This window comes from Ochotona curzoniae, unplaced genomic scaffold (assembly GCF_017591425.1).
Source record: "Ochotona curzoniae isolate NIBS_2020 unplaced genomic scaffold, NIBS_Ocur_1.0 contig_3622, whole genome shotgun sequence".
NCBI lineage: Eukaryota > Metazoa > Chordata > Mammalia > Lagomorpha > Ochotonidae > Ochotona > Ochotona curzoniae.
The window spans coordinates 13643690-13669205 of NW_024465926.1; the positions used below are offsets into that span (position 1 = coordinate 13643690).

Sequence of the window (25516 nt, forward strand, 5' to 3'; positions counted from 1 at the left end):
AACAATGACCTGATGCCACTAAAGCTCACCTTGCTAGCCCACTACACAACACAGATCTCCCCAGTCAGCCTGGTTTCCTTAATGAGGTGTGGTTGGCAGGTCACATGCACCACCATGGGCTGGAGTCACCTCCGTGGTCGAGGCAGGAAATCTGTCCCCAGAGCTGGGTGCTCCCTGGTCAGCCCTTCCCAGCCAGTGTCGAGGGGGCGGGTGTGTGTGCTAGGGTTCAAGGAGTCTGCTTCCCAGACATGTGCAGGAGGCTCTGGCACCACCTCCTGCCAGGTGAACCTCATACCCTGCTCTCCACACTGACCTGTAGCGTATCTCCCCACCCCATGCTGACCTCCCACTCTTCTGCCCTCTCAGGGTGACTCTGGACGCTCTCTGGTCTACCAGATGGGTGACACCTCAGTGTTTAGTGGTGTTGTCTCCTGGGACACGAGCAAATGCAGCGTGTGCACCTGCTGTGTAGACTTGGGTCAGCAAATTCCATACCTGGATCAAACAGGTCATAACTTCTAACTGAGACTGCCACAGGCTCCCTCCCCATCTCAACCCAATAAAGACCCCACACATGAGTCCCAGGCCCTGTCCCTCCTCCCCTAGGACAAGCAAAGAGCCAGGGCTGTGGGAATGAGTGGGCAGCCTTCCCAGAGGAGGGCAGCCTGTTTACTGAATACAGAAGATATATGTACAAACTTGAGTACACAAAATAAATAACTGCATTCTCCATTCCCAATCCATGGCTTGAGGGCCCAGGTGGGCCGATCAAAGGTCCAAGGCTCCACACTCCCTCTGCCCTCCCCCTCAGGACCAGGTCTGCCTAGGGTGAAGAGAGGAAACAATTCCCAGGGCTTCAGGCCCAGACACCCAGGGAACTGGAGACAAGAGGGGGTGAATGAGGCACAGTCGGCTTGGCACAGAGTGGTCTCTTTGGTCACTTACCCATAAGTGGCATGTGCAGGAGGGGGCCTCACCCAACACTGCCCACAGAGGAGCTAGTGGGGGCCAAGCCCTCCTGCTAGCATTAGCCCTACAGTATGACTAAGGTAAAAGCTGGGCCCTTCCCCCCTCCTTCCCATGAAAGCAGCTGTGGAGGGTAGGGGCTTGGCTTCCTGCCTAGTCTTTGGTGGTGGGAAGATAGGACAGTTGGAGAGAGTTCTGGCGCAGGCCTCTGGAAAGGCAGCCACCCAAGCCGACCCACCTCCCGCAGGGGGTTCCTTCCAGTCTCAGATTCAGCGTAGACTGGAAATTGATGCCACAAAGGAAAATGGGTGCAAGGTAGACAGGGCAAGGCAAGTCCTAAGTGCTCAGGGTTCAGAGGCAGGTCACACAGTTTGGCTAAGTTCCAAGAAGAGGTGTGCAGGAGGGGAGAGCAGAGCAGCCTGGGGGGTCCTCCCTCTGCACAACACCTTCCTGCCCTCTTCCTCTGGGAAGACTGAGTGAGCAGTAGGTGTGCTGTGATTTTCAGGTCAGACTGGCCATACCCAACGCAGACACTAGATGGCACCTTTGTGTAACTGCAGAGGAGAGAAGGGTGGTGCCTCAAGAAAAGTGGCAATCAGCAGAACCAAAGGATTGAACCAGGGTAAACAATGGGACCCTACCAGGAGATCCCCCTACCCTCCACCTTGGCCTAGGTGCCCCCATCCTCCAGGTAGCAGCAGCAGGGGGTTCCCTTAGCCCCCATAGTTGGGAGGAGGCACCCAGGGAATGGAATGGGCATCCAAGAGGAATTGATGGTGGACTCTGCAAATAAGGCACTAGGGGACGGTGGGCAGGAGCCCTCATGGTCACAGAGGTTGGAGCCTGGAGTAAGCCTGCCACCAGCATGGATACCAAGTCAGAAGAGCTCAGGTCCATGCCGCAGCCCTGCCTCCAGAGGTCCCTGGGGAATCCTGAAGGAAAACAGATTCTGGCTGGGGGTCCAGTCGAGGCACCAGTTTTACCTGAGCCTCTACTGGGTCATACTGCTGAGAATCCATATGCTATGGAGAGTGGGCAGCCAGGGAGGAAAGAATTCCCAGAAGTATGTTCTCAAAAGGTCCGGGAGCCACGGGACACACTCCACGCAGCACTGCTGGCCTCTTTGGTCTGGAGAAGACCCTAAGGGTCAGTGAAACAACGAAGGCAGACCCTGCCCCTTCCACCACCCCACACCAGAGCAGTTGCCCCACAAAAAAGGGATTCAGCACCAGGTCAGACTCCCAGTTCACGGGATCATAGACTCTGGCTACCTCCATTCTGATTCACCAGGTCAACTCCAAGGTGAGAAGGGAGCTGCCAAAGGCACAGAGAAAGGATGGGACCAGATATTCTTCATCTACCACTGACCCAAGAGGCCCACCTCCAGAAGGGTTAGCAGGCCCAGATGGCCCAGGTGGAGACCATGCCATGTTTGTACCACAGCCAGGTGGCTCAGCCATTGTACTGCTGCTGGTAGCGCAAGTTGAGCTCCCGCAGCTCCCGCTCCCGCACGCGGCGTGACTTGTTGGAGCGCGTTGAGCGGCTGGAACGCGTGGACTGGGCAGACTTAGTGCTCTGGCAGCGCGAGGAGGCACGTTTGAGGAGGTTCTGGGAGATGGAGCGGTGCAGGTTCTTCATGGACGAAGAGGCTGCCATGCTCACCACCCATGGGTGCCTCAGGGCCTGTAGTGCTGTCATCCGGGCTCCAGGGTCCACAGTAAGCAGGCGGTCAATGAAGTCCTTGGCCAAATTGGACACGCTGGGCCAGGGCTAGGGGTCAAGGACATGCATTAGAGTGAGAGCAGGTAATACCTCCCTTAGCCATGTCATGCAGGTTCAGGCCACTCAGCAGGAGCTGTCCTCTGGATGATGTGAAGCGTGATGAAGAGGCAAAGGACTGTCCCCTTACTGAGGGTCACTTATAAGGGGCACTGGACCTAAAGATTCGCTTAGATAGGCAGCCCCTGCCCAAGCTCCCCAAACTATCAACCAACCCTGGGACCACTGTGACTCGGATTTTAAAGAGAATGACCCAACGTCCCCATCGTGTTGTTCTGAGTCGGACACAAATTTCAATCCCTGGGTCCCCAAGATGGCATCCCACCTCCCTCCAGCTACTAAAGCAGCTGCAGGAGACCCCAGCACTTTCCGCCTCAGCTGCCACACCAAGGGGATAAAAGACAGCTGAAGGCCATGAGGCTTCTCCAGCTGCAGGGAGGCCAGAGTCATGCTGGGCTTGCTCCAGTTAGAGAACCTTCCTGGGGTAGTGCTGTTCCAGGTGAGGGACTCCAGGAAGCCCACTCTGCTTCAAGGGCTGGGGTCATCTCATCTCAGCAGGTGCCAACCATCTGTCATGGGCCCCAGCCTGTCCAGCATGGCTTCACCTGCCTGGGTCCTCAGATTCTCAAAAGAAGGGGTACTTGCTCTAACTCTCTCTTAGTTCACAATGCTTACAGAAGTTATGCCAGCTATAACTTTAAATTTTAAAAAATATATATTTTTATTTATTTATTTGAAAGGTAGAGTTAAATGGAGAAGGAAAGACAGAGATCTTCCACTGATTCATTCTTCAAATGACCACAAAAACTATAGCTGCAGGGCCTGTCTGAAGCCAGGAGCCAGGAATTTCTTCCAGGCCTTCCACATGGATGCAGGGGCCCAAGGACTTGTGTTACCCTCTGCTGCTTTCCCAGGCACAGTAGCAAAGATCTGGATCAGCAGAGCAACCAAGACTTGAACTGGCACCCATATGGATACCAACACTGCAGGTGGTGACTTAATATACTATGCCACAGGACTAACCCCTCCAACTATAACTTTTAAGACTGAATTTAGGGGCTGATGTGTTGGTTCAACTAGCTAATCCACCAACTCCAGCGCCAGCATCCCATATGAATGCCAGTTCATTTCCTAGCTGCTCTACTTCCCATCTAGCTCCCTGGTTATGACCTGGCAAAACAGTAGACAACGGCCCAAGTCCTTGGGCACTGCACCTGTGTGGGAGACCTGGAAGAGGTTCCTGGCTTCGGAATGGCTCAGCTTCAGCCACTGCAGCCATTTTGGGAGTAAACCAGCAGATGAAATATCTTCCTCTCTGTTAATCTGCCTTTCCAATAAAAATTAGTAAATCTTTAAAACAAAAAGAGACTGTGAATTCAAGTTTATTATTCCCACTAGACAGTGCTGAGCTGAGTGAGCCCCAGTGCCTGGTGCTCTGTGAATCAGTCACCCATGGAGACCGCCTGATGGGTGCCCTTTCCTGGAGCTGCTTGCAGGCCTTGGAGCACAGCCAAGTGTGGTCCAGATGCCCTGGGTCCTGACCCCCTGCTGGAGGGCAGACCCTGAGGCCCCGCGTCTCCATCTGGCATGGGCTCTGATGTGCCCTGTGAGTGGATGTCCCTTGCCTGAGCCTGCTACAGATGGCTCAGCTTGGATGCCTGGGGCACTGCCACCCTTCTTTCTTTCCCATTCAGTGAGGTTTATCTGTTCCACGCCATGCTACCTTTCACCTCGGGGAGCCCATGGACATGCTCCAAGGCTCTAGACAATCTACAAACGTTCACACTGGGGGCAGAGGCATAGTCATCAACTGCTGCTGCCTGCAGGCCAGCTCCCTGGCATTCCAATATCCCTTCCTCTCTGCCAGATGAGACTTTGTCAGGGAGAAAACACCTCCTCAGTCCTGTGAAGGCACTGGAGCTGGCTGTGGCTACTGCCCTTGCCTGCCCTTTGGAGGGCCAGCTTCAACTTTCATGGAGCAGAAATGCAAGGGACAGGGAAACCCTGTCCATTTCCAAGGAGCCCATTTAACAAGCCACACTCACCAGCAAGTCAATTCCTGGTGATTCCCAGGGAGACTCTGGCCCTCATGAAAACCAAAGTCAGGTAGGGCTCAGGAACATGCTGAGGGAGGTCCAGAGGTAGCTTGATGTTCAAGAGTAATGAAAGCATGCAGCAGCAAGAGTGTACCCACACTGACGGGGTGATGTAGGCTACTCGCAGGCCTGTGTAGCCCTGGGCATGGGTCCTGGAGGTAAGGTGCAGGGTGACCGGACTTCAGATGCGGTAACATCTTTTGGTTCACAGCACAAGAATGCTCATGCCTTCCTGCAGGCAGCTGAGCACAAGTTGCTACCTGGGGGCCAGCCAGCCCAGCCCATGGACACTCATTCATGTAAGAGGTGGAAAGCAGCCTGATGCAGCCCTGGTGGGCACAACAAAGCTGGAACAGAACTGGAGGGCTAGGGGGATGCCTGGCAGCCCTCTGGCTCTCATACTGCAGTTTAGGCAGGTCTCAGACCAATTCCACAACAGACCTGGGCAGCTCAAAAACAGCTGGGACTGGACTCTATGCCTGTGCTTTGGTCTAGCCTGGAAAGAAGAGGAGTAACCCTCATGATAGAACACAAAACCCTGGTAAAGTTGCACTCAAAGGCCAGGAACCTGAACGTGCATTGGAGGCTTCCCCACTTCCTACCACCATCCAAACCAGTCCTGTGCAGTGTTGAGGGGCCTTGCAGCAGATGCACCCCATGAGCTTAACTATCTCCATCTCCACAGTGGCACAAGCTCACACTAGGCATCGACCCCTGCTGCTCGTTGAGCGGCCAGCCCGTTAGTGCCAAAGCGAGTCAGATTGATCCTCTCCTCCTGCTCCCCGAGTCCCTCGCCTCACCAATTACTGTGTACGTGTAGCTGTGTGCAGAATGCCGATGGACTCATTTGTCTAAGGACTGGGCCAGCCCTCCCTGTCAGACCCTGCTGTTCCCCATCGGTGAAGAGCTGGGAGCGGCTATGCCAAGGAACTCCTGCAATTCACAGTGACTCAGAGGGTCCTGAGAGCAGAACGTGCTAGTGGTCCACAGCCTCACTCTTATGCCTTCAAGAACTGGCAGAGGGAGATGAGGCAGCTGGACACAGGGAGCCTCACCTAGTCCACTGATGGTGATGCCAGGTCACACATGAATCTGCAGAATGGCAGTTCCTGGAATCCTAGAACACCAACAAGGCTCAGAAAAGACAAAAACCTTCCATGTGTACCCACAATCTCACTCTGAACCCAAGTCCAGTTTAGCACCTGTCAAGAAACACTAGCTGTGCAGCCCAACTCAACCCAACTCAACCCTTGGGTCCTGCAGCCTCGTGAATATGTCTGTCAGCCTTTGAGCAAGCTGGGCATAAGAAAAATGGCCATGGGCCCGGCGCGGTGGCGCAGTGGTTAAGGTCCTCACCTTGCACGCCTGGGATCCCATATGGGCGCCGGTTCTAATCCCGGTGGCCCCTCTTCCCATCCAGCTCCCTGCCTGTGGCCTGGGAAAGCAGTCGAGGACGGCCCAAAGCTTTGGGACCCTGCACCCACGTGGGAGACCCGGAAGAGGCTCCTGGCTTCAGATCAGCATAGCATCGACCGTTGCGCTCACTTGGGGAGTGAATCATCGGACGGAAGATCTTCCTCTCTGTCTCTCCTCCCTGTATAGCCTTTCCAATAAAAATAAAATAAATCTTAAAAAAAAAAAAAGAAAAAGAAAAATGGCCATCATTCATGGCAGCTTGTATAATTCTGGGTGAAGCACAGAACTCTCACCTCTTTTACTCTACTTGGAACACACGTGGGCCTCAGGTGGATGACAGGAATAGTTTTCAGGGATAGCTTCAGGTACTATCCCGCATCCTGCCTGCTTCTAGGCGGACATGAACACAGGGCATGGAGAGAAATATTTTAAAATGGACTGGCTTTGCCTAATGATCAGGTCTCTGTACTCTGGGACCAGAGGATAGCATCGATGCTAGCCTGTACCCTCCTTTCCACAGGAGGGGAAGCTGTGAAGGGGGGCCAGCACCTTGACTCTGTCTCTGGCCACCAGGCTGGTTGGCTCCCATGTTCTCAGTCCCCATGACCCTTGCAGTTAAGGAACCTACAAAGGTTGCAGAAACAACAGAGAAACAAACAGGCAGCAGGCAGAGCCCTCTTGCAAGCACTTCTTCATCCGCACCACGCTGGGCCAGTAGCCACTGGCAGCAGAACCCAGTCCTCCCTCCAGAGGCAGCAGAACAGAAAAGGAAAAGACTGCCCTCTCCAGCTCAGGCTCTTCTCTGCCCCCACTCATTTTACTTGCAGCTGACACAGGACCAGGGCAGAACTTTACCCAGGCACAAACAGTGCTCTCACCTTGGGCTCAAGGGCTAAGGGAACAAAAAGAGGAAAGCAAGCTCTGGGCTTAGGCCTTATAGAAGGGAAGAAGCTGCTTCTTCTGACAGCAGATCTTCAGGGGCTGCCCTTTACTTCCTGGCAGGCAGGGCTGACCACTCTCAAGGGAAGTTAGGAAAGGGTCCGGAGTCGTCTTTGGGCATCACTTGGGTGGCATTTGCTGAGTACTGAGCAAGTAGCTCAGGTTCTAGTTTTGCCTTCTTGGTGTAGCCTTACAGAAATCACAGCCTCCTCACTTTTAACAAGAGGGGGTTGAGGGTGAGGAATTCTAAGTCTCTCACCGTGCCTAAAGCCCTCCGCTCTAAGAACATGGCTTCCAGCCTCTGTCCTCACTGGGTTGCCTGTAAGGCATAAACTGCGATGCTCAGCACCCTTGAGGCTCAGTTTGCAAACCCTATGGTTGCTTCCTCCAACCCTGATGGCTCTGGGAAGGCTTCCTGGCAAAAAGGCAGCCCCACCAGGAAGCTGCCAGGGGCAGGGAGGAAGGATGAGCACCTCTATGACTCAGTTCTTGCCTCCACTGCCTTCAGCCTATTTTGAGGGCCAGAATCCCCACCCTCCCAAGGCTCCTGTATGTGCCCACGTGGGCCTCAATGAAAGCACAGAAAAGGGCACAGCAGGAATTCCGGGAAACAGAACTTGGGGTTTGTGCTCGGGAGAGCAAATTCAAGAGAGTGACAAGGACAGCACACTTTGCCACTGCCCACGAAGATGAGTGTATTGAAAACTCAGGCAGAACTGAATTTTGGGGGTGGGAGACAGGAGGTAGCACTCCTCCTCTGATCCAGACATTTGTCATGCTAGGACCTGGGCTTCCCTACCACACAGGACCCAAACCCCTGGGCCTCAACAGCAGGAGGGGAAGGAGCGAGCAATGGGAAAAAGAGGGATGTGGGAGGAGAAAGAGAAGGAAGAAAAACAAAGACAAAAATAAAATGAAAAAAGGCGTGACAACTTAAAGGTTAGTAAAGCTGCCTTCTAAAAATGAGATGAGTAACAAAATGCAATTCTGTGCCCCCACCTGTCCCTCCTGAGAGCCCACAGGGTTAAAGAGGCTTTGGAGGGCCTCGGGGGAACTGGGAAGCCAATGATGCCCTGACCCCACGGGTGGCCAGCAACCCAGCAAGGTGGGATCTGCACAAGGTCCTGGAACAACACTCCAGGGTTCAGGCCTAAGAACCGCTGCGCATGGTCACTATTATCTCCACCTGAGGGTTCTGCTGAGGCCAAGGGCTTTCCCGCACCAAACTGCATGGTTTTATTCTGCTTTAAGTTCCTCACATGCTAACCTCCAAGGCAGCTCGGAGGCCCAGTGGCTGACAGCATCTCACCATCCACACTGTGGCCTTGTCTCCAGGTGTCTGTGTCCTAGAACCCAGGCACACGGGACAAAGCCCAGGCCTGGCACTTGGTCAGCATGGGACAGCATGATGAGTGAGGAGAGGAAAAGTGACAGGCCACCCTGGAGCTGAACTCTATTTGGGGAGGCATGGGTGCAGGGGCAGACAGACAACATATGTGTTAACAGGTAAGAGAAAGGTGACTCTGGTGGTCAGCAGCACAACTCAGCAGCTCAGAATGTGGGAGAGAGGACAGCCTGCTGGATGCCAGAGGCACTCAGGGGCCTGAGAGGGCAGCGTCACCAAGGTGGAGAGCAGCAAGGGGGTGGGGGAGCTGGCCTACCAGTACCAGCTCTCAGCACAAGCCCCAGGGCCCCCCTCTGCTGGAAATGTCTGCAGGTAGGAGAAGCACTGATGAAAGATGGCTCTGACCTTGCGCTGATGAGCTGCCAGGGTGATGAGGGCTAGCCATTCCTACAGGAATGGCTAGGTACAGCAACGGGGGAAAAGAGGAGGATGGCATCTACTTTTGCCACTGCAGGAAGGCACTGCTCTCAGCAAAGTGGCATAGTCAGGTACCTAGAAGAAAGGACCCTGGGAGCCCAGTGTGAACCCAAAGTGACATATTTCTTTCCACTCAGAAACAGCCCCCTGTGCCCACATGGCAACAACTGTCCTTGCTTTATACCAAGAAATCCAACCACAATGACCATGAGGGGCCATGGACCAATTCAATGGTCCACTCCATGTCCCTCCTGGGGAGCAGTCGGGGACCTGGCTTGACTGCTGCTGCACCTCCTGTGAGGGAGGTAAACCAGGTTTTGAACACCCGGGCTCTGGTGAGGTTGGGACAGCTCTTCCAGAACAGGGATGAGAGCATCTTCTCTGTGTGATCTTTACATTTTTCAAAGGTTATTTCTTCTACTTATTTAAAAGAGAGAGAGATGGACAGATACGGATTTATCTCCCATCCTATGTTTCACTTTCCAAATGGCTACAACACTTGGGATCAGGCTAGGCTCAAACCAGCAGCCAGGAACTTCAGCCAGTTATCCCACATGGCTGTCAGGGACCCAACACCTTGGACCACCATCTGCTGCCTTCCCAAGCACATCTGCAGCAAACTAGACTGGAAGTGGTAAGCCAGGGCTCAAGGCATCATTTTGATATGGAATGTGGACATTCCAGCCTGCAGCTTAACTTGCAGATTATTTTTCCCTCCAGAATCTCCATGTTTAAGACATTGTCATCCAGCACTTGACAACCAGTGATGACCAGTAGCCACCAGCAAGCAGACAAGGAAGAAGGGTTCAGAGAAGCCTCACAGCAAAGAATTCTAAACCAACTTTTGCTCTCCTACACTGGCAGTTATTGGGACAAACACAGCAAAGCCATCTGACTCTGGGAGCAAGGGACAGCAGAAGGAGAGTACTGGACAGCAGGAGGGAGCTGACAGGTCTGTTACGACTGTCATTTACACCGGAGGTGGGCAAAATGAGGCAACCACACAACTAGCAGAGAAGCATGTCCCCTGCCTCTGACGTTCTCTCACCAGCAAGGAGGTACTGTCCAGCGTTCCCATGTTCCTGGTCTGGGCTGTCTTCCCCACAGCTCTGTGGGAGGTCTACCCTGCCACATGGTCATGCCGAGAGAAATACAGGGACAGGTGTAGTGAGCGAGGGGCAGGCAGGAAAACGTAAGAGTCAGAGCACATGAGCCAGGGAGCCTATTGACATCCGATAATCACTGACCATGTTATCTAGAGACCACCAAGACCTGCTATAGCCTCTGTACCTCATTTAATTTGCATGGTAAGAATATTAAATAGGGCCTGGTGCAGTAACTTAGCTTTTATCTTGTGCAAACAAGGGTCCCATATGAGCGCCAGTTCTAATCCCAGTAACCCTGCTTCCCATACAGCTCTCTGTTTGTGGCCTGGGAAAGTGGTCGAGGATGGCCCAAAGCCTTGGTACCCTGACCCACATGGGAGATCTGGAAAGAAGCTCCTGGTTCCTGGTTTAGGATTGGCTCAGCTTTGGCAATTACAACCACTTGGGGAGTGAATCAGCAGACGAAAGATCTTCCTCTCTGTCTTTCCTCCTCTCTGTATAGCTGGTTTTCAAATAAAAATAAATAAACCTTTAAGAAAAAATGTTAAATGTGTGGGCCCGTTGCAGTAGCCAGCAGCTAAAGTCCTCACCTTGCACGCAGTGGGATCCCATATGGCTGCCAGTTCTAATCCCGGCAATCCTACTTCCCTTCCAGCTCCCTGCTTGTGGCCTGGGAAAGCAGTCAAGGATGGCCTAATGCCTTGGGATGCTGCACCAGCATGGGAGACCTGCAACAGGCTCTGGCCTCCTGGCTTTGGATCAGCTCAGCTCCAGCTGTTGCGGCCACTTAGGGAGTAAACCAGTGGATAGAAGAACTTCCTCTTTGTTCTCCTCTCTGTATATATGAATTTCCAATAAAAATAAATAAAATTTTAAAAAGAACTTAGCTTAATAAAATAAAAATTAAAAAAGAATGTTAAGTATGTCACTCTAAAGAGCAGGAAAGAAGGCCCGGAGCAATATAGCTGCTCCAGTTCCATTCCATTCATGTACACACCAAGATCCCATATAGGTACTGGTTCAGGTCCTGGCTGCTCCATTTCCCATCCAGCTCCCTGCTGTGACCTAAGAAAGCAGTAGAGGTTGGCCCAAAACCATAGGATCCTGCACCCAAGCTGGAGACTTGGAAGAGGTTCCTAATTTCTGGCTTAGGATCAGCCCCGGCTCCGGCTGTAGTAACCACTTGGGAAGTGAACCAGCAGATAAAAGATCTTTCTCTGGGGCCCAGTGCAGTGGCCTAGCAGCTAAAGTCCTTGCCTTGAATGCTCCATATGGTAGCTGGTTTTAATCGCAGCAGCCCTGTTTCCCATCCAGTTCCCAGCTTGTGGCCTGGGAAAACAGTCAAGGATGGCTCAAAGCCTTGGACCCTGCACCCATATGGGAGACCCGGAAGCTCCTGGCTCCTGGCTGTGGATTGGTGCAGCTCTGGCTGTTGCGGTCACTTGGGGAGTGAATCATCAGACGGAAGATCTTCCTCTCTGCATATCTGAGTTTGCAATAAAAATAAATAAATCTTGAAAAAAAAATAAAAGAAAGATCTTTCTAGGTCTCTCCATGTCTTACAAATCTGCTTTTCCTTAAAAATAATAAATAAAATTTAAAAAGCAGGAAAAATGGGCAAGCTGCTTAGTACCTGGCTTGAGTCCTGGCTCTGCTTCTGATCCACCATCCAGCAAAGTGTATCCAAGGAAGCAGCACGCTCTGGCATAAGCTCCTGGAGCCCCACCACTCAACGATACATATGAATTAGTTCTGGGTGTCAAATTTTGACCTGACCCAATCTCAAGTGTTGTGGGCATTTGGGGAATCAATCAGGAGATAGGTCTCCTTCTCTGCCTTTTAATTAAGATGAAAATACATAATTACTTAAAAACAAAGAAATGGGAACAAGTGAGGTGAAGAGAGGGTCAGGGAAGAGCTGAGAATGACACTGTGACAAAGTCCAGTTCTGGCACTCACCTTACCTTATCACAGGGTGATCAGCATCACAAGGTGGCCCAATCCACTGTCCCTCAGCCCCCAAACTCTCCAGCCTCCAGTGCTTGGGGGGAGGTCAGTCTGCAACCCAGTGACTCATCTTAGGAAGCTGTCCCTCACGGTCCTTATCTCCTCAGCAGTGGCAGAGAGGCTCTGTAGACGAGCCCCCACTCTTGCCGGCACTATCCACTCCCCGGCCAGCACACTCTCCTGACCAGGCTGTGGGAGAGCCTCTGCCTGGCATGTTCCCCGAGGCTCGCCCACAGCTCTGACTCTGCCCGAGCAGAGGAGGGTGACAATGCAGCCTCTTGATGACATCACTCTGTCATCAATCCTCCAAGAGCCTCTTCACATGTCCTGCCTCTACAAACAGAACTCTCAACAAAAGCAGTGACATCAGGCCAAGGACATCACATTTCATGTCAGGTGAAGCACAAAATCTCTGCCTGAGAGAACCCATCAGTCCCCCAGAATGAATCTACAGGCTATGACTCACCTGCTCTATCCTTTAGAAATGGCTCCTCCAGCCTGCCTAGAGCCCTGTGACAGGAAGCTCACTGAAGGTGGCTTATTTGACCAACATGCTTTCTCCACTCCAGCACCTGTGGCATCAGCTAAATTTCAGATACTCTTAAGTCATCTTTCTAGCATTGCCTCATCTTCCAAGTCAACATGAACATGATGAGCAGATGTGCTCCTGGGGCCCTCCAAAGCTGCTCCAGCCTGCATCCAGAAGCAGTGCTCCCAGGCAGCCCTCTACCTGCTCGCCCCCAACAGTCACACTGGATGTCTTCCTAGGGTATCACCAACAACCATGGGTACTTCATCCATAGCAGTAGGAGAAAGCTCTCACCAGCTAACACTTATAAAGGCTCCAGAGTGCAAGCCAGCAAACTCTCGAACAGCACCCGTGCTGCACCTGTTAGGCTCGGACGGTGCAGGGTATATGGACATCTATACACACAGTCTGCAAAAGGCCTTACAGCCAGGAGGAGTGGTATCCACACTCCATGGAAACAGTGACTGGTGGGGGTTATTGCGGGTCGCTCCGACTAGGCTGCAACTCCCACTGGTTTATGTGAGGGCCAAGTGTGTGCTGGGCAAAACCAGGCTGGACTACAACACCCATTGGTTCCAATGGAAGACAGTGCTAGAAACAGAACCGATCCAGCAATTGCAACCACCAGCTGATTGGGGCGACAGACTGTGCTGGGCCGTGTACTTGCTAGTACATACAAGAATCTGGTCTGGGAACACCTCAGACAAAGTTTCTTTGGGTATCTCCCCAGTCGAACTGCCGGACTCAGAACCCTGACCATGAAAAGACAGAGGACAGAACAAGTCAGCCATATGTTAGCAGTGAAAAACTTAACAAACGAAGACTCTAAGATGGACTATGTCAATCAGTAGATTCTTCAACGACCTCATCATGCTTGGAATGGCGAGATTGGCAGCAATTCATAACTGCTGAACTATCAAAATCATTTGAGCAAGAATCTCGGAGCATGCCCCACATCAGGGACCTGGGGTGGGTGGGAGACTGGGTGTGGCTTCTACCTTAAAATCCTCCTTTACCTCAGATACATGAAGGAAACAATATGGAAATAATAGTCTTACCCACTTTCCTGTAGCCCTTGAACCTTTTTACCCAAATTAACTATGTCAAGATTGTCAAAAATATAATTTTAAAAATGGAAAAAAAATTAAAATTCACAGTAGCAAAAAAATGGGGGGGGACCCGGTGCTGTGGCTTAGCAGCTAAAGTACTCGTCTGGAACACACCGGGATCCCATATGGTCACTGGTTCTAATCCCGGCGGCCCTGCGTCCCATCCAGCTCCCTGCTTGTGGCCTGGGAAAGCAGTCCAAGGCCTTGGAACCCTGCATCTACATGGGAGATCTGGAGGAGGCTCAGGGCTTCCTTTCCTGCCTCGTTTTCCTCACTCCCTCACTTTTCATTACTGGAACTGTATCTCAAAAGAACTATCTGCTTCCCATCCTCACCTCAGCACTTGCTTTGAGGGAATCTAAGCGGGCCATTCTATTCATCTTGCTTTGTGGGATCCAAGAGCACACTCTCTGAAGGAGAGCTGCAGACTGGGCTTTCCCACCGAGGGGCCTCCCCACATCCCTGAGACAAGAACAGACTCACCTCCCCCAAGTAACTGTACTTGCCCCTGAGGATCTGCCGATACAGCCGGGTGCGGTTGTCATCCTCAAAGGGCATGGTGCCACTCAGCAAAATGTAGGCAATGACGCCCAGTGCCCACATGTCCACTGAGTTGGTGTAGGGCTTGCGGACCAGGACCTCGGGGGCAATGTACTCAGGGGTGCCACAGGTGGTCTTCATTAGGCAGTCATCGCCCTTCTTGCGGGCGCTGGCCAGGCCGAAGTCAGTGATGATGATCTTGGAGTCGGTGCCTGGGTGGTAGTAGAGCAGATTCTCAGGCTTGAGGTCTCGGTGGGTAATGCCCAGTGCGTGCAGATAGCGGACGCCATCCAGCACCATCTGCAGCACCCTTGTGGCGTCACGTTCAGTGAAGGAGCCCTTAGCAATGATGCGGTCAAAGAGCTCACCCCCAGTAGCCAACTCCATCACCATGTACACTCGCTCCTGGGTCTCAAATACCTCCACTAGCTGAATAATGTTGGCGTGGCGCACTCGGCGCAGCACACGCAGCTCTGACTCACACACCTCCCGGCCCTCCCGGTACTTGGTCTCAATCATCTTGATGGCATATGGCTGCCGGGTTGCCCGGTGCTCCACACGTACCACCCGGCTGAAGCTACCTCGGCCAATCAGGGCCTTGATGTCATATTTAGCTGTCACACGTGGGTCAAACTTGGCCCGGTACTTAGCAACCCTGGCTCTGCGTGGTGGTTCGGATGGAGGATCTGTGTGTCCGGGAGTGGGAACCCCAGGGCAGGGGTGTGCATACTGATTGGCTGCTGAGAACCCAGCTTTGAGAGGGCCAACACTGTCCACCTCTGTGATGAAATGCTTGTAGACATCATTCTTAGTGCCACTGAAGGGCTCCACTTTCTTGACCAGATCCAGCTGGACATCCTTGGGCGGCTCAGGAAGGACCTTGCTTGTCCCACAGCCCATCACGGAGGTGCAGGCATCCTCTCCAGCGAGGTTGGCAGGACCTGCTCTGCAGGCAGTGCCCCGTCTATACCTATGCAGAGAAGAAGGGGCAAGTCAGCAGGATGGACAGATTGCTCAACATGAACCAACCAGCCTCCTTAGAGCCTTCCCTTCAGTCCTCATTCTCATATCTGACCTGGACTAAGGACTTTACTCTGGACCAGTGTGTGGTCTAGCAAGTTAAGCTTCCACCTTTCTGACTGCCATCCCCTATGGGTACGGTTCAAATCATGGCTGTTCCACTTCTGAACCGAATCTCTGCTTATGACCTGGGAATGTGGTGGCAGATGGCCCAGTGCTTAGGCCCTTAACACCCACATGGGAAACCCAGAAGAAGCTCCTGCCTTTAGAACTGGCCCAGCTCAGCCATTTGGAGTGTGAACCAGAGGACGGAAGATCTCTCTCTCAGCTCTCTTTCTTGCTCTCTCCTGTCTCTGTAACTCTTTCAAGTAAAAGCAAGTAAAATCATATTGATAAGATAAAAAGACAGACATAGGACCAAACACTAATATGACTCCCTAAACAGATGGCTTTGGTCCCTGAATGCTCAGAGCCCAGGCTCCTGAAGGGTCAAGTTGAAGGTGGGATATTCACTCCATGCTCTTCACTCCTATCTCCCAGGTCTCAGCTCCATACTGTTCAAGCCCTGAGAGGGAGGAAGAGCATGCATCACCCTCTTCTCCATTCCACCTTAGTCCTTTACCCTAACTGAAATCTCATACCTTGTAAATGTCAAAATCATTCCCCTTATTGCTCTGACTCATCTTTCCTGAACTGGGGGTGTAGAGTGTTGGAGGCCTGATCTCCAACATCATGCCTCACCAGAATACAGACAGCAGCTTTTACTGAGGCCTCCCTCAGGATGGCTCCCCCAGCTTTTCAGCCTCCCTGCAGGCGCTGGTCCCTGTCACCCCACCCTACCCCACCCCAAACCACGCAACCCCAACAACAAACAATCGCAAACCACCGCTGGGTCTCTGTCCTGACCTCATTCTCCTGCATGGCTTTCACTGCTTGGATAACAGACTGTCTTCACCCAGCAGTTCAACATCCTGTCCCAGGGTCTCTCACTTCTGCTCACTACGTTGCTGAAATCTCACAAAAAAAAAAAAAAAAAAAAAAAAGCACAGAGCCAGCTGCAAGCTGCACCTCAACACCCCATCTCCAGAGAGCTGCCCAACAAGCCTGGATTTCATGCAAGGAGCAGAGGCGGCCTCGAGCTGAGGGAAGACACTGGGTCTTCTACATTTAAGGTGCACATTAGGGCACCTACTCCCATGGAATCCTTAGCCAAGAGCCCTCCCTATGTGTCTCCCAGATAGAGATGTCGGGACCATTAGCATCCTTGGGAGATGGAGTCCCAGCAGCTGAGGTACTGAGATGAATGCTCTCTGTGACTTGCGATTTTTCTAGCTAGACTTATCCTCCCTAAGACCTTCTAAAGACCCCAGGGGTTAATGGAAGACCTGTGACTGAGAACATTTTTCTAATTGACCCACAGAATGGGTATAAAGCCATCAACTCCAATCAAATATTTCTTTGGGGGCCCGGTGAGATAGCATAGTGGTTAAGGGCCTTGCCTTGACCCGTGCTGGGGTCCCATATAGGCGCCAGTACTATTCCCGGCAGCCCCGCTTCCCATCCAGCTCCCTGCTTGCGGCCTGGAAAAGCAGTCAAGGATGGCCCAAAGCCTTGGGACCCTGCACCCACGTGGGAGCCTCGGAAGAGGCTTCTGGCTCCTGGCTTCAGATTGGCTCGGCTCCGGCTGTTGCGGCCACTTGGGGAGTGAACCATCAGACGGAGGATCTTCCTCTCTGTCTCTCCTCCTCTCTGTATGTCTGCCTTTTCAATAAAAATAAATACAAATCTAAAAAAAATATTTCTTTGGACATCCATTAGATGCTAGAGACACAGGTAAGACATGATCCAAAGTAGATCATATTGTAACACAATAATAAAAACAAGCAAAAAATGGTCAATAAACTCACAGTTTAAATGAAAAGCATATACATGAGTCACTTCAATAGAGCATGGCAAAAGTTTGGCTTGAGACAACACCACATGGAGGGACAGGGTTTGGGAAAGCTGCCTGAAGGAGGAGAGATGGAAGCAGCATGTCAGATACAGGGGGTAACACACTCTAAGGCCCAGCAGCCCAGAGCAGTACCTTCTGCCTAGTAAGGTGCAGTTCTGTGGCGCAAAGTTGGTGTTGGGCACTAAAATTTTCACTCCGGGGAATAGCACAAGTTATGGTGCAGACCAGCAGACTCTTATGATATGACAGAAGGCCGTCAAAGAGTTTAAAAGGAAACAGGGACCGACGCCATGATTCAACAGGCTAATCCTCCACCCTTGGTGCCAGTTTGTGTCCTGATTGCTCCACTTTTGATCCAGCTCTCTGCTTATGGCCTTGGAAAATAGCAAAAGCTGACCCAAGTTCTTGGATCCCTGCACCTGCATGGGAGACTTAGAAGAGACTCCTGGTTCCCAGCTCTGAATCAGCTCAGCTCTGGACACTGTGAGGATTTGGGGAGTGAACCAGCAGATGGAAGGCCTTTTCTCTCTATCGCTCCTTCTCTCTATAAATCTTCCTTTCAAATAAAAATAAAACTTTTTAAGATTTATTTATTTAAAAGGAAAAGTTACAGATAAAGATAGGAATAGACAAATAGAGATCTTCCACCTGCTGGTTTACTTCCAAATGGCCACAATGCCTAGAGCTGGGTCAATCCAAAGTCAGGAGCCAGGAGCCTCTTCCAGGCCTCTCATCCGGGTGCAAGAGTTGAAATACCTGGGCCATCCTGTGCTGCATTCACAGGTGCATTAGTGGGAATGTTGAATGAGAAGTAGAGCAGGAATAGGCCTGGTGCGGTGGCCTAGCGGCTAAAGTCCTCGCTTTGAAAGAGCCAAGACCCCAGGACTTCTTTTGGGTCTCCTACTCGGGTGCAGGGTCCCAAGGCTTTGGGCCATTCTCTACTGCCTTCCCAGGCCACAAGCAGGGAGCTGGATAAGAAGTGGAACAGCTGGGATATAAACCGGCATCCATATGGGATCCTGGCGCATTCAAGGCAAGGACTTTAGCCACTAGGCTACCACACCCCACATAAATCTTTTTTCAAAAATAAAAATGAAGGGCCAGTTCCATGGCAAAGCAAGCTAAGCCTCTGTCTGAGGCATCAGCATCCCATATGGGCACCAATTAAAGTCCCAGTAGCTCCACTTCCAATCAAGCTCCCTGACAATGACTTGGGAAGGCATTGGAGGAAGATCCAAGTCTTTGGATTCCTGCACCCTCATGGGAGACGCAGAAGAAGCTCCTTGCTTCCAGCTTCAGATCAACAGAGCCTTGGCTGCTTCAGCCACTTGAGGAATGAACCAGCAGATGGAAGATATCTTTGTCTCCGCAACTCTGCCTCTCCAATAAAAATAAACAAATGTCTTAAAAAAAAATGGCTGGTACTATGGAATAGCAAGTAAAGCTACTGCCTGTGACATCAGCAGCCCAATATAAATAATAATTTAAATCCCACTTGCTCCAGTTCCTATCCAGATCCCTGGGAATATACCTGGGAAACTACTGGAGGATGACCCAGGTATTTGGGCTCCTGCACCCAGGTGGGAGACCCCAAAGAAACTCCTGGCTCCTGACTTTGGTCTGGCCACACTCCAGCCACGTGGGTTGTGGCCATGTGGAAAAAGAACAAGTGGATGAAAGATCTTTCTCTCTCAATCTGCCTCTGTCTCTCTGCTTTTCAAATCAATTTAACTTTTTTAATTAAAAATTTAAAAATTGCAATGATGACCACTATGGGAACTCTTTCAAGAAACTAGTTCATTACTAAAACATACTCACACGTTTATCAGATACAGAGGAATTTGGAGAGCACAGATTAAAGATGCAGGTTTTAATCAATGTGTCACCACGATTCTTGGAATTCCTCTACGAACAACACAAGCTCCCCAGGGCCTGCTGCAGCTCTCCCTCAAGTGCCCAGGAGGCCCCACATTTGGTTCCACATGGCAACTTAGGAAATGTTTACACAAAGTCATTTAAAATGAGGGTTCTTTTCTCAGAGACCCAAGGTTAGAACTATGGACTTTGGAATGTTGCACTCATTTCTTCCTCCAGGGAAAATACAAGTCCTCAACAATGAAAAGCTGAAGCCCAGGAAAATGATACTTCCTGAGGCAGTACTCCTGAGGCAGAACCCAAGCTCGTGACTTGGGATCCCCAAGACCCCTGCATAACTGACAACAGCTCTCACACAGCAGCCAGCCAAGCTACAGGGCAACTTGACACAGACACTCCAACAGGACTTGCTTTTCAGGAGAGAACCCTGGAGCCACACAGAATAAATCCCCATCTCCAAGATAAGCATGGGCTCCTTGCATTTAAATGTGCACTCCAAATCTGGTTCTGGTGACAAACACTAAGGTTTATAGAAGAAATTCCTGATTTTCCAATTTAAACAAATAAAGCCTGCCCAAGGATTGAAAATCAGCGGTAAGAGAGCCAGAATGTTCTGACCTTTCTGCCCTCCCCACCCCTTTTTGATAACAGTTTCTCTCACATTCATTCCAATTAGAACAGAGAGTCTAAATTTACAGAGAGAGTAAGGCTGTAGTCCACCTCCACCCAGACTACAGGAGTAAGGGGAAAATGCATGCTGCTGGCTCAAGGAGAGGCAGACATAGCAACAGCTCCTAAGTGATCACAGATATTAGATTGTCCCTCCACACTGGTGAGGGGAAAACAGATCCAGGGTCAGGAGGCTGTTGATGAGACCCCAGCCTTCTTCTGTACCCAACCAGATGACCAGGAAGCTTCAGGAAGATCCTGCCACACCAGTGTAACAGTCACCAATGCTAAAACACTGCAGAAAGCAGACAGCTCCAGCCTGATCTACAGCACGCCTTAAGGAAAGCAGCACTTTGAGTGGTGTGGTAGTGGGCTTGAGCACCCAACCTGACACATTACAGAAGCTGACAGGCTGGATCCAGTGCAGTAGCATATCATGCTAATCCTCCATCCGTGGCACCTACATCCCACATGGACACTGGTCCAAGTACTGGTGATACCACCTCCAATCTAGTTCCCTACTAATGGCCTGGGAAAGCAGTGAAGTACAGCCTAAGTGTTTGGGTTCCTGCCCCACATGGGAGACCCAAAAGAAGCTCCTGGCTCCCAGTTTTACACTGGCTCAGCTCTGGCCGTAGTGGCTATCTAGGGAATGAACCAGTGAATAGGATATCCGTCCTTTGCTTCTCTCTCTAACTCTACATTTTAAATAAACCTTTATTTATTTTATTTTTTAATTGATTACATTGCATTATCTGACACAGTTTTATAGGCACTGGGATTCCCCCGCGCCCAATGGTGGATTCCTCCACTTTGTTGCATTACCACAGTTCAAATTCAGTTGAGATTCTTTCATTGCAAGCATGAAAAAAAATTAAAAACTAAATCAATAAATCTTTTAAAAAATAGACAAATAAATGAAGTATGGATACTGGCAATAATTGGAGATTTCTTTATGAAATTCTAACATCAATGCCAGCAGCATGGCATAGCAGGTTAAGCTACATTCTTTGATGCCAGCAGCCTATTTGGACACTGTCCTGTTTGAATCCAGCTCCCAGAAATGCATCTGGAAAATCCAGTGTACCTGGGAAAGCAGTAGAAGATGGTCCAAGTCCTAGGGCCCCTGCACCCATGTAGAGACGTGGACAAAGCTCCTGACTCCTGGATTCATACTGCTCAGTCTGGCTTTTTTGGCCATTAGGGGTATGTACTATAAGATAGAGCTTTCTGTCTTTCTAATTCTGCCTTGCAAATAAATAAATCTTTTAAAACAAATACATATAAACAAAAACAAATTCCCACTGTTGAACTCACTGAGCTCAATACGTATCAAGAACTCTGCCAAGCACTGGATCAGACAAAATGAAGGCAGCCAGAGTTTCTGATCTTGATTAATAATGGTGTCGATGATTACACATCAAGGGTCTTTTGATTCATTTTTTAAAAGATTTATTTATTTTTATTTCAAAGTCAGATATATAGAGGAGAGACAGAGAGGAAGATCCTCTGTCCAATGAATCACTCCTTAAGTGAACACAATGGCCGGTGCTGCGCTGATCCGAAGCCAGGAGCCAGGAGCCTCCTTTAGGTCTCCCACGTGCGTAAAGGGTTCCAAGGCTTTGGACTGACCTCAATTGCTTTCTCAGGCCACAAACAGGGAGCCGGATAGGAAGTGGGGCCACCAGGATTAGAACCGACACCCATATGGGATCCTGGCAATTACAAGACAAGAACTTTAGTTGCTAGGCCACTCTGCCGGGCCCTGATTCATTTTTTTTTCAACCTATTAATCATCTTAAAGGCAGAATGACAGAAAGAGGGATCTTTCCATCCACTGTTTTTGTTGTTCTTGTTGTTGTTATTTGTTTCCATTTACTGGTTTATTCCTTAAATACAGCAGCTGGAGTTGGGCCAGGCCAAAGCCAAGAGCCAGGAACTGTACTCGGGTCTCCCACATGAGTGGCAGGAACTCACACACTTTAGCCACCATTCAATGCTTCCCATGTACATGAGCAGAGAATTAGATCTGAAGCAAAACTGAACCAGTCGTTGGATATGAGAAGGGGTGAGTGTCCCAAGCAGTGGCTAGTGGGCTGTACCACAAGGCCCCATCCCAATCCATTATTCTTAACATGCTGTGAAGAGCCACTCCAATGCTGGTAATCTGGAAGGCATTCCTCTAAGACAGCTTTTGCCCAGAGGATAAGATCATATTTTTCTTTTTAAAGATTTATTTTATTTTTATTGGACAGTCAGATATACAGAGCAGAGCAGAGACAGAGAGGAAGATCTTCCATCCGACGACTCACTCTTCAAGTAAGCGCAACAGCCAGTGATGCGTCGATCCGAAGCTGGGAGCCAGGAACCTCCTCCAGGTTTCTTACGCGGGTGCAGGAACCCAAGGCTGTGGGCCGTCCTCGACTGCTTTCCCAAGCAACAAGCAGGGAGTTGGATGGAAAGCGGAGCTGCCGGGATTAGAACCAGGCCCATATGGAATCCCAGCACATTCAAGACGAGGACTTTAGCTGCTAGGCCACCGTGCTGGGCCCAAGATCACATTTTTCTACATTAGTATCATTTCAGACACTTATGATAACAAAAGCCTGAACCAAAAATTAACTCAATGATGATTTGACTAACACAAACCAGCCTAATACTAAGTAGATTTCCTGTAATGAATGAGAATTCAAATAAATAACTCTTTATAAGCATAATTACTTAACTTCTGCCCAAGCTAAACTTTCCAAATTATCCTCCATGAACAGAGAACGACCCTGCTGTATAACATTCAAGTCAATGCAGACAGCGTTCTCGGCTATCCTAATACTCTGCACACCTGACACCTGCACTTCCCGGACAGTGCGAGGATGAGGGGAGCATCCCAACTGTCCATACAACATGCTGTCACAGAGCCAACAGAAGGCCAGACAAGTCTCAATGGTCCAGCCGTAAACCTGGGATGGACAGAGGACCACAGCATCTACTTCAGATTCCACAAATGTCAGGATCTGCAGGGCACTCGGTTCCCAGGGCAAGGCTAAACTAAGCAGGGTATTACTGTGGCTGAGTGTTGGGGTTAAACTGGTCTCCTTGAGGCTGCACTTTTCTCAAGTTCATTTATATAACTTAACAGGCAGGCGACAGCAATTAGACCTCGACAATGTGTTTATTCAGCAAACCCACCCTCGAGTGAGTCAGCGTTCCAGGGGAATGGCCAATTACATCTGAGCTGATGAGAAACAAGGTGCTGCCAGAGTTTTCTCTGGTGACCAGACATGACCCTAAGGAAATCATGTTAGCTTCCTCCACACAGCTCAGTCTGAAGAACCAAGAGGCTTGCTGACAAGAGACACTCTGGGAAGGATGGTCAAGAGTTATTGGGCCTGGTGAGGTGGCCTAGCAGCTAAAGCCCTCACCTTGAACACCTTGGGATCCCATATGGACGCCGGTTCTAGTCCCGGTAGCTCCACTTCCCATCCAGCTCCCTGCTTGTGGCCTGGGAAAGCAGTCAAGGACGGCCCAAAGCCTTAGGACCTTGCACCCATGTGGGAGTCTCGGAAGAGGCTTCTGGCTCCAGGCTTCGGATGGGCTCTGCTCTGGCTGTTGCAGCTGCTTGGGGAGTGAATTAGTGGATGAAAGATCGTCCTCTCTGTCTCTCTTCCTCTCTGTATATCTGCCTTTCCAATAAAAATAAAATAAAATCTTAAAATATATATATATATATTAAAAAATGCAGCATCCAGAGAGCAGTCTAGCCCATTACGCCAAATGTGGGCCCCCAAAACTTATGCTTCTAATTAGCAAATTAGACTGCCTCAACCGAGTATAGGAAAGAACTGCAATAGGAGCTCACCAGGCATGGTAAGCCCTTATCATTGAACAAAAGAGACAACGGTTTCCTGAAGCAACGACAGAGATCTTCAACCAGAAGGCACACAGTCAAATCACTAGGGTTATGGGCCCGGCAGTGTGGCCTAGCAACTAAAGTTCTCGCCTTGAATGCGCCGGGATCCCATATGGGCTCCAGTTCTAATCCCGGCAGCTCCACTTCCCATCCAGCTCCCTGCTTGTGGCCTGGGAACGCAGTCGAGGACGACCTAAAGCCTTGAGACCCTGCACCTGCGTGGGAGACCTGGAGGAGGTTCCTGGCTCCTGGCTCTGGATTGGCACAGCACCGGCTGTTGCGCTCACTTGGGGAGTGAATCCTAGGACGGAAGATCTTTCTATCTCTCCTCCTCTCTGTATATCTGACTTTCCAATAAAAATAAAGAAATCTTAAAAAAAAAAAATCACTAGGGTTCTTTTACAGATACTGACCAGTGATTGCGAATGTTGATCTTAAAAAAAAAAACAAACTCTCCTGGAGATTTTAGTCTCTCAAGGTTGGGGGAGAGCTACAACACATACAGAAATTGGCTGTCATCGTCTCATGGCTGCTCCTCTTGGGCGCCACAATACAGCAGATCTGTAGGCATGCCTGAATCACCAACTTTCCAAGCTCTCAACCAACACTACTGAAGCCATTTGCTTTACACCAGGCACACAGCAGGTGGAAGTTAAGACCATCACACACAACATGATATATTCAATAGTACCAGCATGGGTAAAGGTATAGGAGGTTTTTGGTTGTTGTTTTTTTTTAAGGCAATGACAGCCCAGGTAGTTTATGAAGAACAGAGGTAGGTTTCCCATAACGGTGGGTCGGTGGAGAAAGAGCACCACAAAGTAAAATGCATATTTTGAAAAGCACAGGGGTCTGACACATAAATTCAGTAAACTATGTGAGCAGAGTGTGGGATTAGTCCTCTGTCGGATTATCAAAATCCCAAACGCTGTGTTAGGAACCTAGATCTTTATTCTAAAAGGGAGAAGTTTTAAGTAGAAAAGGGCTTATTCCGATTTTCTGGCGGCAATTTTCACTTCAGCAGCTTCAAAGAGAGGGACTGGCACGGCCCCTAAAGCCGCTAGGCTTTCTTCCTTCGTGTGCTGAAAGATGGCAGGTTTGCAGAGTGGCCTGTTTTTCAAAGGGGGCCAACAGTCTGCTTCCGCCCTCCTCCCGCCAAGGAAGGGAGTGAAGCAGACCCCAGGCTCGAGGAAGGCAATGAGCACAACAGGATTATTTCAACCCGACCCGTGCGGACGCGCAGGCCAGCGGATCAGCATGAAGAGAAGATGACCAAGTCCACTTGGCCAGCGCGGGCCCCAAAATGCAGCAGCCAGCACAGCAGGTGGTTTCACGGCCAGCCAGGACACGGAGACCATGGACACCGAAAGCCATCTCCTGGCCCTGCTTCCCTGCCTGGCCACATAGGCCTGGACGCATGGGGACTCCGGGCTGGGCACGGGCAAGCCCCGCTGCGCCAGGAAGCGGCTACAGCTCGACAGCCCGTCTCGCCCGCCGGGCCGTAGACCCGGACCGCCTCACCTCGCACAGGCGGCGGGCTCTTCGGCGTCTCGGCGACTCTGCTGACCGTCCCAGGACTGCGGCCACGGCCGCCGCCGACACCGCCATTCTCAGGCGTCAGCGTCGTGGCGTCATCACAGCGCGCGCCTAATCCCAAAACAAACCACGGCCTCCAGGCGGGTGGGAAGGGGGCGGGCTCTGCAGGTTTTGAGACGTGTGGTTGGTGGCCCTCTTGAGCGTGCCTGCCAATCAATGTCTCCGGGAACTGCAGTCCGTAGCTCA

At 50.8% G+C, this 25516-nt stretch overlaps 1 protein-coding gene across 2 annotated transcripts; it reads right to left on the reverse strand.

Annotated features, from left to right (window-relative positions):
* Positions 1–684: 684 nt before the first annotated feature.
* Positions 685–25357, reverse strand: PSKH1 (protein serine kinase H1). Of its 2 annotated transcripts, XM_040982513.1 has the most exons (3): positions 25256–25357; positions 14253–15279; positions 685–2736 (listed from the first exon to the last, which is right to left on the reverse strand). In XM_040982513.1, exons 2-3 carry the CDS (start codon positions 15207–15209, stop codon positions 2419–2421), a joined length of 1275 nt encoding a protein of 424 aa, XP_040838447.1. In that variant the 5' UTR covers positions 15210–15279; positions 25256–25357; the 3' UTR covers positions 685–2418. The 2 variants fall into 2 exon arrangements, with proteins under 2 accessions (XP_040838447.1, XP_040838448.1); XM_040982514.1 differs by lacking the exon at positions 25256–25357 and having other exon boundaries at positions 14253–15491.
* Positions 25358–25516: the final 159 nt, after the last annotated feature.